A 13,136-nucleotide genomic window follows, 5' to 3' on the forward strand; every position below is an offset into this window, starting at 1 on the left:
GTAGTCTCCTCTCTTTCCACGGCTCACCAGCTCTCATGAACACTCATCTGTGTTCACAACCACCTAAAGTAGTGCTAACTCACTAAGAAGCAAGGAATGTGTCCTAAGAGGAGGCCCTTAGAACCACTTGGGGCAGACTGTCAGCTTTGGGAGGAGCTGAGGTAGCAGAGCTGAAGCCACATGTCACATTTCTCCCTACGCTGTCAGCTTTATTTGTTAAAAACGATGGTAGTAGGTACACAACAATCATGCTTTAAATAAACAAGGAAAAGTTTACAGTGAATCCTCCATGTCCATTGCTTCACATTCAGGATTTCCACCAACATGAAGTGGAAAATACTCAGGGAGAAAAAGTGCACTTGAACAACAGACGTGGTCTTTTTGTCACATCCCCCAATAACATACAGTTCAACAGCGAGGGCTTGTTAGTGACCCAAGGACAACGGCAATAAAAAGATGTGTGTGAATCACATGTAACTATTATACCACTTTATACCAGGCACAACTGTGGCCCAGATCAACACGAATTTACCCTGTCACCCGCACTAGCCTTAATCTCCAAGTGACTTACTTTGGCCTGCCAAACGCTGGGATTATAGGCCTAGTCCCTGTGGCGTATTTTGGCATTTTATTTTATTATCCAGAGGTTCTAGAATAAATTCCTCACAGACACGCTAAGATGAAAATTTTTCTATATTAAAAATTTCATGGGAAGCCAGGTGTGGTAGTACATGTCTTTACACTTGGGAGACAGAGACATGTTCTGTGAGTTCTGTGAACTCAAGGCCAGCCTGGTCTACAAAGAGAGTTCTAGGACAACCAAGGCTGTTAGAGAAATCCAGTCCCAAAATATGGGGGCGGGGGTTACATAGGCTAGAGAGACTGCTCAGAGGTCATCAGCACTGGTTCCTCTTCCAGAGGATCCAAGTTTGATTCCCAGCACACACACATGGGGGGTCACAACTGTGTACCAGTTCCAGGGAATCTGATGCCATCTTTTGGCACCAGACATGTAAATGTTTAAGAGTGGTTGCTGTACTTGCAAAGGAGACACAGTTACAGCTCCTAACACCTACACAGTGGCTCACAACCACCTGTAACTCCAGTTCTGAAAATGATGACCTGTCCTGGTTTCTATAAATAATGCATTACAAGGTGCACACACAGAGAGGCAGGCACATACAACCTGTGCTTACACATACACACACCCACAAAATAAAGATTAGTTTTGGGGGCTTTTGGTTTGGTTTGATTTTATGAGATAGGGTTTCTCTATGTGACCCTGGCTTTCCTGGAACTTGCTTTGTAGATCAGGATACCCTTGAACTCAAGGATTCTCCTGCCTCTGCCTCCAGAATGCTGGTATTAAAGGCATTCACTACCACACCACACTTGGCTAATTTTTTTTTTTTAAAGAATATGCTGGGAATTGTTTATTTTTATCCTCCAAGAATTTACTAGAAATGGTCTCTATGCAACGATGTCATTAGGAAAGCAGGAAAATAAAACCGAGATGGACAGATTGCTTCTTCAGCCATGCATAAGAATAAAACAAACTGTCTAGTGCATAAAACAAGCTAAATCACACAGCTCTGGAAACATGTTATATAAAATGTGGCCAGTATTTTTCATTTTAAAATATTACTTCTTTTCAAAGTACTGATATAGAATACTAATCAATCCTTAAAAGACTCTTGTTGGGCAAATTATTTATACACATAAAAATAAAACTCCAGAAGAAAAACAACTGGTTCAAGATCAACACTAAATTTAATTTCCAAATCAGAAAAAAGGTTAATCAGAAGGTCAGTAAGTTATTCTTCTTCAATGTTCATCAAAGATGGCGCAAGAAAGAATTCAGGATAATGATCACTGGCACTGTTTTTATGCAGAAAACTAATATTATAAAACTTCCCATAAAAGTAATACTTTGGTTAACTACCAAACCAATGCTTTAAACCAGTGAACATAATCCACTGAACGCAACAAAGAAAATATATTGAATAAAAAGTTTTAAAGGTTTCTTTTCCTTTTATCTTAACCTTAAGGACTAATCCTTTTTAAAGGTCATATAAAAATAGAACATTTGAGAAAGAACGTGAAGAGAAGCTGGAGGCACGGTGAGAAGTCTCCTGATAGGCAGTGACGTTCTTTCTAAGTACAGCTTTAAGAATGTCAGAGACCTAAAATAATATGACACAAAACAAGGAGATTCTACCTGAAATGACAAAGGCAGAAAGTGAAAGAAGGGCTTTAAAAAGGCGAGAGAGCTTACTGGGGAGGTGCTGAGAGGAACAGCCCCACAGATGAAGAGGCAGAAGGCAGGCAGCCACAGCCCCTCAGAAGCAGCAAGGTGGCTGTCCAGAGGTAAGGCAGGGAAAGGACTGGCCCAGGAGCCATCTGAGTGGCTTTTTCATAAAAGCATCCTTCATCCCAGAGTTCCTCCTGGAACTTATACTACTGCCTGCATTTTTATATGTGTATTTGCTTCCTTCTGGTTAAGAAGTGAAATGACACGCTACTCAAATCTGTTACACAGGGTAGCTTGGACAGTCACAATCATTCAAGGACAGATGGCTGTGTATGGCCTGCTCTCAGCAGGGTCTACTACCAGAAGAAATGGTTGGTAGGACTCATGCATATGTCATTAGAGAAGGGGTAGGGAGACCAACCTGCCTCTAGAAGCTCGCTGGTCCTCCAGGTAGCTCCTGTGTTCTGGCCGCCTACTGAATTACTGTGCTCTTGAACTACTGCAGCCGCCAATAAATTGTCCACATTTATCACTTCTGGGTCAGAGCTGGTGTCAGACATATCATAATGAGCTACAACTGGAGGTCCATCTAGGGAGGAAAAAAAATGTATACTTGTATCTAGCTTGTGGGGTAAGAAATACCTCTCCAACTAATTAAGAGCCACTAAATGCCAGTTGCCTTAACTATCACTGCATCTGATTAGATGCTGACTTTAACATGATGCTGAAGTAGAAAAGATAACCCAAGTTTACAAAGATGAGGGACACATTTTGGAAAGAGGCATTACTTACTATGAAGAACAGAAGACAAGACTAGTGAACAATGTAACATTGACCTATTTCTACACAGCAACAGGTTTAGAAAAGGCGATGACTCCACAAAGAAAATGGGGAGGGGGACCTACAGTAACCTGTTGAAATCTAACTTAATGGCTTTGGAAAAATGAATCATTTAGTAGGTAATTTTAAAAGTTCCTAGTAGAGGAAAATCACAAGTCCCTTTTCTTATTTACTAAACAAAGTTGGCACAAGAGCTCTGGCCCACTAACTTATTACCTCCAGTGTGGCCCTGTTTACAATAACAGGGATGTTCTCACTTCACAACACTCTGCAAAAAGACAACACCACAAAAACCCACTCTCAGGATTTTGCTTTGGGCTTTAAATGAAGGAGAAAGAATGTTTATATTTTCTTTTCCCTAAGAAAGATAAGTTCATTCAAGTAAAGGACAGCAACTTTGTGGGTAGGTTTTGAAGAAAGCTGAGAAAGCTCTTTTTGGAAAAATAAGAACATGCTCCCAATCCCAAATCCTATCCCTGACTGCAGATAAGTGCCAAAGTAATTCTGCTGCAGTAATTCATGCAACAATAGCCCAGTTGGCATGCTTAGAAAGTGAGCGCATGCTTTCAAATGGTACTGCCACCCTCGTCTTAACACAGCAGCAAAAGTATTCTGAAACAGTTTTCCTTCAGGAAATCCCTCTACCCCGTTTTAGAACAGAGCTGAAGGAAGTGCTGAGTCCTATCCAATAGCTGGCTATGGAGAGAGAGCAAGCCAACTTTTCTCCATTCAGATATTTAACATCATCCAACAAATGAGTATCAAACACATGTTTATGACACTCTTGCCTATGAATATATGTATCAGTGAATCAAAATATATATACATATATATATATTTATCCATTGTATAAACTAGCACTGAACAAACACAGAATATAAATCAAGCATTTATCCCATATTTTATATGGCAACATTTTTTAAAATAAAAAGTGATCAAACATAAAAAAGCAAATGAGTTGTCAGATGCCACTATATAAAGGACGGACACATCACAATATGAAATTCTGACGATCATGGCAATCTTAGTTGACCATTAAAAAATCATTTCCAGTTCCCTTACAGGGGTAAATAAAGTCATCAGAGCCCGTAAAATTTAACAAGATGGTGATAGATTTTAGTTCAAACAGCAAAATTTGTTCATTTGGGGGTTTCTTTTCTTTAAAAAGAAAAAAGAAAAAAAAGTACATCTTTCTACAGAATCTCGTCAGAGTTCAAAATGATTGTTATGGAATCGTGATAGTGGGTAGCATCCAAATATTTAAGGACAGAGGGAAGGGGCCAAGTACAATATTGACTATGTGACCGTACGTTCTACTTTTGAAAGAGCTTTGTGGGTTTCTTCAGATGCTTGCAATGAATTATTTACTGATTATTCTAAAATGAATATAAGCAATAACAATATAGAATACCCATGTATTCCCCACCTCTGCCCCCAAACTGAGGAAAGAGGTCACCAGTCAAGTCAAAATTGTACTACTCCTACATGTATGATCATGCAAATAAGTACGAATGTATGTATACATGCAGAGTCACATCACCTACCCATGGGAACAACTTGTCTGAAAGTCTTCATCAGTAGAAAATACAAGCATAAACTTGTTATCTGGCTTCATTCTTGTATCTTCCATATTTCCAAACCGCACACCTTATAACTTAGCTTAAATTTAGTATTTATCATAAACAAAGACAGCAATATTTTCATTTTTATTATACTTAACAGTTAAATTATGTTCACTGTCAGTTTTCATTTCCAATAGAATAAAACAATGACAACTTAGAACTATACAAATTTTAGTAAAGTACCTTTCCAACATCGACTTTAGGTGAAAAAGCACTATTAAAGGTCGTATATGTCCCAAGGTCCTCTTACACCACCAAGAACAATAAGTGTAAGGCATTGGCACCAGGGTCTGATCTCTAAATGTATGTGATATTAGCTAACTAATGGTGACAGTTTTTGACAGGATTTTCTGGCTGCATAGAACATAATTTTTTTTTAAATATAACATTTACTATGGGAGTGTGTGAGAGCACCCATTTGCATGGACAGGTGAGAAGACAACTTGTAGGAATCAGTTTTTCTCCTTCCATCATGTGGGTTCTGAGGCTCAAACTCAGGTCAGGCTTTGCAGAAAGCACCCTTATCCACTGAGCCATTTTATAACCCTTTTATCTGCTTTTTTAGGAAAACTCTGTTAACAGAAAGGCTGAACTCTGTCAGTGCATAACTCTTCTTGTTCTCTTGTTAATTCTTGAATGCTCTTTGAAGAACTCAATTCCTACTAAGAAATTGTTTTAACTTTCAAAAATATCCAAATATTCACTTCAAGTAGGCCTACATGGAAACACTAAGTTTAAGATTCAATTATTAGGGGCTGGAGAGATGGCTCAGTGGTTAAGAGCACCGACTGCTCTTCCAGAGGTCCTGAGTTCAATTCCCAGCACCCACATGGTGGCTCACAACCATCCGGGGATCTGATTCCCTTTCTCAACTGAGGACAGTTGACAGTGTACTCAAATACATAAAATAACAAATAAATCTTTAAAAAAAAGATTCAATTATTAGCATAAACATATTCCATACAACACATAAGGCTACTCAAACTATATCCTCCCATCGGTCTACTGAAAGCAATCACAGCCATAGACATCAGCACATGAAAGTAAATTTGCTAGTGTTCATAAATCATATTAAAGGTATCTCCTTATACGTGGAAACTGAATACAATTAGTTAATAACATCAATGTGTAGTCTATCCATGTGCTGTTTCCCTCACTGTTTGCTTTAGGGAAGGACAGCTAGGGTTACAGACATGCACCTATTATGTCCAGTTGGCAGAAATATTTTTGAGTCTCCTATAACTTGCTGCAAATACCAAAAAAAAAAGTCTTAAAACCAAAGTCTGCCAACCACCTTTTATGTAAGAACATCAACCCAAAGCTAGGGAAGTAGTTCTGTTGTCAAGAACCTGCCTAGCACGCACAAGGTTCTGGTTTAATTTCCAGCAACACAATACACCATGCTAGGTCTGTCCTAAGCTCCTTTATGAATAGGTTCTAATCAATCAATCTTCACGCACATGCGCGCGCGAGTGCGCACACACACACACACACACACACACACACACAGCTGGTACACATAGATGTGAGTGCACCAACCCGGAGAATCGTTTCTCAGGCACCATTGGCCTTTTGTTGTAGTTTTGAAACAAGAACTGTCGCTGGCCTGTAACTCTCCAAGTAGGCTATGCTGCCTCGCTAACAAGCCCAGGGGTCCTCCTCTACCCCACACCGGAACTAGAAATGTACAGTGTTACCTGGCTTTTTTACCCGGGTTCTGGACCTGAAAACTCATCTCCTCAAGCTTGTGTGGCAAGTGCTTTACGAAGTGAGCTGGTTCCCCCCAGGCAGGTTCCTAACTCTTCAAAAACAAACTTTGATGAATCTGTACTGCTACTCATTCCTGATAAATTTGAGGTTTACTCTTTCTGATCTCCAACCTTCTCCACTATTGATAGTAAATGTTTAATAAAACTAGTTTCTTTTCAAATGTGTTCTAATGGGAAAAGAATAAAAATCACACTTTAAAAAATAAAGTATTTCTTTAATATGCTTATCCATAATGACTTTTCCTTTCAAATTTGGTAACTAGAAGCATACCATTTTATAACTATACAAGCTAATCACATAGTTTAACTGCTTTCCCATCCCCCATTTTCCAGAACTGGATCTCATGAATTCAGGGCACTACCATTAAGCTATACTCATGGCCTTTTTAAAGTTCTGAAACAGGGTCTAGCCTAGGTACCTACCCCCACCCAACTTTTTTTAGAACAGATGAAATACCTATGTTCCTTGGGTAGAACTATTAAAGAAAGACTCTGAGAGTGAGTCTTGAGATTTTGATAACAGATACAAAAGTTGTATTTCTACTGATAAAGACTTTCAAACAAGTTATTCCCAAAGTGTTGCTATTGGCTAGCAGGAATGACCTGTAGGCTTGAGGAACCAAAGAAAAGGGACAGACTTAAAGATATAAGGAGAGTGAATTCTAAAAGAACCTACTTTTAAAAACACTAATCTTACTATATTCTAGAATACTGAAACACAAATTTATATTTGTAAGTGGCAAAAATGCTTGATAATACTTATTTTGTTTTTTTCATTACCATCAAAGAAAAAAGTACAAATCCAGAACCCTTTGAATATATAAGAAAGTAGCCAAATAACTCTTAGAAAAGAATTGTGTCAACAGAAAACAAAAGTAAAACAAAGAAGTGTTGTCTCTGGACAAGCAACCTTCAGCAAGCTTAAGTATAAAAGGCTGTGTTAGTTTTCTTCTGAATGACATCATAAAGCTATTTTAATATAACAAAATGTCCAACAGGGAGCTAACCATAATAAAATTTATGTACTGCGTTATGTTTAGGAATTATACTGCCTTTAAAATAAAAAGGAGACAGTCTGCTAATCTCAATAACTAAAAAGTTTAAACTTCATAAAGTTCCAACCATGGAAATAGTTTTAGGAATTATAACATTGTCTCATACTGATAAACAATATGTCATTTTGTTCAGACAAAAAGCCACCTATGATAGATGAACAAGTTCCATTTACCACTTTGAAAGGATAAAAGAGGTAAAGGGTACTTCAAAATACTCAGAATGCCAAAAAGTTGATCAGAAGGAAATGACAGCTTAACACATCAGCATTAGCACAAAGATAAGAATGTGCTGGCTCAATGAAAAGAGAAGGCAGAATCATTTATAGAGATACCTACAGGAACCCAACACAGGCCCAGAGTATTTGAAGAGGTTGGCATCTGCTTTAAGGGCTCAGAGCTATAGAAACAGACTAAAGCAGACACTGCACACCACCAGAGAGCGCATGTATTACACACTAGTTTAACCATCTCTCCCAGTCTAGCTCCTTCCTAAAGAGTCATTCATTCAATATTTCACTGAGTTCTTTAAACAGACCCAGTCTACATTTTTTTCCGAATATTCCTTAATTCCTTTAAAAGATTTATTCATGTATTTAATGTATGTGGATGCCCTATCTGCATGTATGTCTGCATGACAAGAGGACAGACAGGACAGGTCATCAGATTCCATTATAGATCTGAGCCACTGTGTGTTGCTGGGAATTAAATTGGGAAGCCAATGCTGCCATCCACTGAGCTACCTTTCCAGACCCCGATTTTTAACATGCTAACCAGGAAAGCATATAGTTTAATAGAGAGATTTTTATGTTTATAATGGTATTTTATCTTCCTTTCAGTATACTGCTAGTTTTATCTGGAATAATTATAAATTCGCTAGTAGGAAATGACTAAAGTTACAAGAGTCCTCAATAGAGTAACAAGAAACATTTTTTTCAAATGCTTTATTTGATCTATTAGTTACACTCCAGATGCACAGATGTATAGATTATAAAGAAAATGCAATAAAATAAAAACAGCAATTAAATAACATTCTTCTCAAATCTTGAAAGTTCTAATAAAAATAACACATTTTTGTTTACGACATATCTGTAAGACTGTGGTGACCTAATACAGCAATTCAGCCACCTCCCCCATGTTTAGTGCTCTAGGAAGGAAGAACTCCTCCAAGAGCACAGAAATGAAGTCATGTTCAGTGTTATCTACATTTGTAAATTCATGTACCTTCTAGATAAACCAAGATATTTCTCGTGTATACTGTGATTAAAGGCACCTGTGCCATTTTTGAAGAGGATTTGAGACGACCTAAAAGAATTTTATATAACAAATTAACAAAATATATTCAATCAATGTGTAAGTTTAATAAATTTGACAGGACTATTTTAATACTATATTTCTAACATGTGGCATAACACAAAATCTTCTCACCACCCCCATGCATTATTATTATTTAAACCATTTTTGAAATAATAAAAAATATAAACTAAATAAAATATAATACTTTTAGAAAACTGCCTTTTGGTAAGGTAATTTGCCTGTAACTTTTATTATGTACTCATGAAGATAACAAGACACCTGCATACATACCATTTTTCCTATAACTGTAATGTAACTTTGCCACTGGGCAAAGTCAACTACAATACTAAGAATGAGACAGACCTGGTGTGATAATACAAAACTGCAATCCCAGAACTGAGGTGGAGCCAAGAAGAACAGGAGTTCAAGATTATTCTTGTCTACACAGTACTGGCCAACCTGCATTAATAAGAGACCCTGTCATAAAAATAAATAAATGAAAAAAAAAATCAAGAAAAATCAAGAAGAGGAAGAAAGCCGAGCAAGGGGACAAAGGCCTGCAATCTCAGGGAACAGCAGCACCAAGGCAGGAGGGGTACAAGTTCAAAGGCAGCTGCACCACAAGACCTTGTCATTAACAAAACACAAGATTATTATTGATTCAAGATGCCTTGTTGAACAAAATGATATACTATGTAACTCTTTCATTAATGACAGTATGCTTGTTTGAGTTACATACAGCCTTCATAAGCTGAGAAAAACCTATATTCAGAGGCCCTCTCTTAAAACCTACGTAACAGTAAGCAAGACAAATTCATTTGTGTCTGTGAGGGGGTTGTCTGTCTGTATGTCTGTTTTGCCTTTTAAAGACAGGATCTCATTGCACGGCCCTCACTGGCCTGGAACTTGCTATGTTCACCAGGCTAGCATAAAAAAAAAAAACCAACAGATCCACTTGCCTCTGTCTCCCAAGTGCGAGGATTAAAGAAATGTACCACCATGCCAGATTAGCTCTCATACATTTTTTTTAATTTGGCCTGTTAGCAATAATTTATGTCCCAAAATACTGTCTTAAAAGTAAAGTCTTCCCCCACTTTAGCTTCTTCCATTTATGTATAATAACTAAGTATATATTTGAGCAGACCATTTCCTCCCCATCCCCAAACCCCACGTTAGGAAGCAAGGAATGGGTACTGTATTAATGACTGGATCCATTCTATCAGTACAGACTACTACACTGGAATTTGCCTCTAGCCACTCATCCAATACAATTTAGATGAATTCAGAATTATGCTGATAGGTATATATGTGTATATATGACACTTCCCTGAGATTAGACCCCTTTTTACTGCTGCTTAGGACAACAAAACAGAAAGAAATGAGCAAAGAAAAAAGGAAGAGAAGGAAAGAGAAAGAGAAAATTAAAGGTAAATTTCTTATTTTAAAAACTTCATGAGGGGGCTGAAGAGATGGTTCTTATTAAGCTAAGAGCAATCGCTCTGGCAGAAGACTGGAGGTCAGGCCTCATATAGTGGCTAACAACCATCTGTAACTCAGATTCCAGGGGATCCACTGCCTTCTGACCTCAGAGGGCAACAGGCTAACTGTGGCACACATACATACATTTGAGCAAGACACTTATACAAATAAAATATTTTTTAAATTAAAAACTCATGCAAAATATTAAATCTTAAGCTTTTAATTTCTCATGTATTCTAAACTAAAATTTTACTTGAACTTTAAAGTTACCTCAATTTCAATAATGCCTATAAATATATATCAATATAGTTGTTACTGTCTCATAAGTGGCTCTAATAACTGGATTACTTTAATCTGCTAGTAAGAGTCTCTTAAAATGATTAGGTATAGAATGTTGCAGAATGCCAAACTAGTAAATAGCAAGGAGAAAACAGGCTGCAGAAAGATGAGAAAATGTTAAACTTAGTGAGGGGATTGTGGCCTTCAGATGCTACAAACTAAAGTAAAATGCGGTGAGGAAACTGGTCAGTAAGTGGGTTAACAACGTGTTGGTAAGTCTTCAACGTGAAAAGCCCATGAATGAAAACAACTGATAGATAAAAGACAATGCTATACACAGATGTCAGAAGACAGTACAGTCCAAATAAAGGGTGACACTGATAGAAAAGCATTTCAGCAACCCCTGGATTAGTGTTGTTGGTTGAAAGATGCTTCCTGCCAGGACTATCCCTTTATAGACTACAAGTAAGTCCAAACAGGATGCAGTTTCTATCATTGTTTTGAAGTTGCTGTACAACTACAGAAACTCACGAGAAATGAAGTGTAGACTACTAGGCACTTCCATAACAGCGACACTGAAGGCAAATTTAATAGTCCACTTCTTTAAGAGTCTATAATACAAACTCAAGTTATTTTAAAGGACAAATTTTGAATCTGTGCATTCTGGAAATGATGCTATCATTAGAGCAATCTATTCTCAAAACAATAATCCAGTAGTAATGTATTATCTTTAAGGCACTGTGTGAAAATTCAATCAGAATAAATTTTTGTATGTTTCTACTGCAAAATTACCCTTAAGGCTAAACTCTTCAAACTATATAATGCCAAGTCTTATTCTAAGATAAACTCTTAATATTTTAGTATATATTCTTTGAATTAAATCAGTGTTATGGAGTCCCTCTTTCTACAAAACTCACTTCTATATCTTTATCCAAACTTTTGCAGAAAAGACTTCCCAAAATGACAAGTGTTTAACATCTCTTCAGGTACTTAAAACACTATTCCATCACTTTACAACATTAACTATTACTTGAAATTTCCAATTTCATTGAATTTTTTCCTTGTTTGATATATAGTCAAGGTGGCACATGCCTTTAATCTCAACATTCAGGAAGGCAGGTGGATCTCTGTGAGTTCAAGTTCAAGGCCTGCCTGGTCTACATAGTGAGTTCCAAACTAGCTAAGGACTACAAAGTAAGACAAAAACAAAAACAAAAAACAAAAAACAAAACAAAACAACAAAAAACTATAGAGCTCTAATTCAACAACAAAATGAGATTATATCCAGTCAATGCAATCAATACCAGCAATAATTTTCTTATATGCTAGTCCTAAAAGAATTGGTCTTTTTATTTTAAAAGTAAATGTAATTTTCAGTCATGCTTAATATGTTAAATATTTTATCAAAAGCAAAAACAGAACTCATATCAGTTCATGCATGCATTAGAAAAGTCATAGTAGCATGCCAAAACGAAAGTAGTATTTTCTTGTGTCTATAAGTCTCTATCTAATAAAATCTGTGATTCTAGAATAAAAGTAAAGACAAAATAAATTTCCTTTGAAACATCTCTCAATTTCGAGAAAAGATTGCTGATTAATTTAAAACCCAGTTACCTAAAAACAGTATGTTCCTTCCGTTGGTATAAAACTCACACACACACACACACACACACACACACACTGACAAGTTTGTAACTATACTTTCACTTCAGAGAAAACCTCATTATTTAGAAACTCCAATATTATTACAGGGAAAAATCTTGATGTTTACCCTAACAGACTGAAAATAAGGTTCATAAACTTAGAACTCATTACACAGTAATAAGAACATCAATCTACAAAGATATTCTTAGGCAAAAACATATTAAACCTTCCACAATTAACTCACAATTCTCATACACTTGTATTGTGAAAATTTTTTTAAATTACAAGTATTTGTTTAATCCAACCCTTCTTAGAAAAGGAAAACCTTGGCTTAGACTATTCCTACTAATGAAAAGTTACAAATATCTGTATGCTCAGTGATAGCTGCCTGGCATGTATGAGGCCTGGTTAAAGAAACAGGCTTGGACCAGCTCAGTTAGCAGAGCATCTACCTGACACCCATGCCTGGGCTGGATCCTGAGAGCCTCATAAACTGGATGTGATAGTCAGGACGTTCAGAAGTTTAAGATTCCTTCCCTCAGCTACACAGTGTTCAAGACCAGCCTATGCTATAAGAAACTCTGTCTCAAAATTAAGTGCGAAGAAACAAGGGTTTTTTTCCCCACGTAAGATTACTGATAAATATTAAGATAAATTACAGGTTTTAATTTTTTACATATAAAATTCTAAATATCATGCCTAATCTACAAAACACAGAATGCTTTTTTTTTTTATTGATATGAAGGAAAAGGCCAAATTTCTCTTGCAAGAAAAGTAAAAGCTTAAAAACCAGCTAATATTAGCAAAATTACATCTCCCTACCTGAAGACTTTCATGCCAATTTAGCTATCTCTTACCATTCTCCTACAAATCCTCAAAACCATGCTTGTAAATCCTATATACA

The 13,136-nt window shown here is 36.8% G+C and overlaps 1 protein-coding gene across 3 annotated transcripts in view; it reads right to left on the minus strand.

Moving 5' to 3' along the window:
• ARK2N (arkadia (RNF111) N-terminal like PKA signaling regulator 2N) overlaps window positions 1-13,136 on the minus strand; it is a 73,153-nt gene that overhangs the window by 14,271 nt on the left and 45,746 nt on the right. Inside the window, exon 3 of one of the 3 annotated variants that reach the window (XM_080919858.1) lies at window positions 2,673-2,840. The exons of the other annotated variants lie outside the window; for them this stretch is intronic. Within the exon in view, the coding sequence (XP_080775984.1) occupies window positions 2,673-2,840 (168 nt within the window). The remainder of the gene's footprint in view (window positions 1-2,672; window positions 2,841-13,136) is intronic. 3 annotated transcript variants of the gene reach the window in all.

The sequence above is a fragment of the Micromys minutus genome (assembly GCF_963924665.1).
Source record: "Micromys minutus genome assembly, chromosome: 8".
NCBI classification, from domain to species: Eukaryota; Metazoa; Chordata; class Mammalia; order Rodentia; family Muridae; genus Micromys; species Micromys minutus.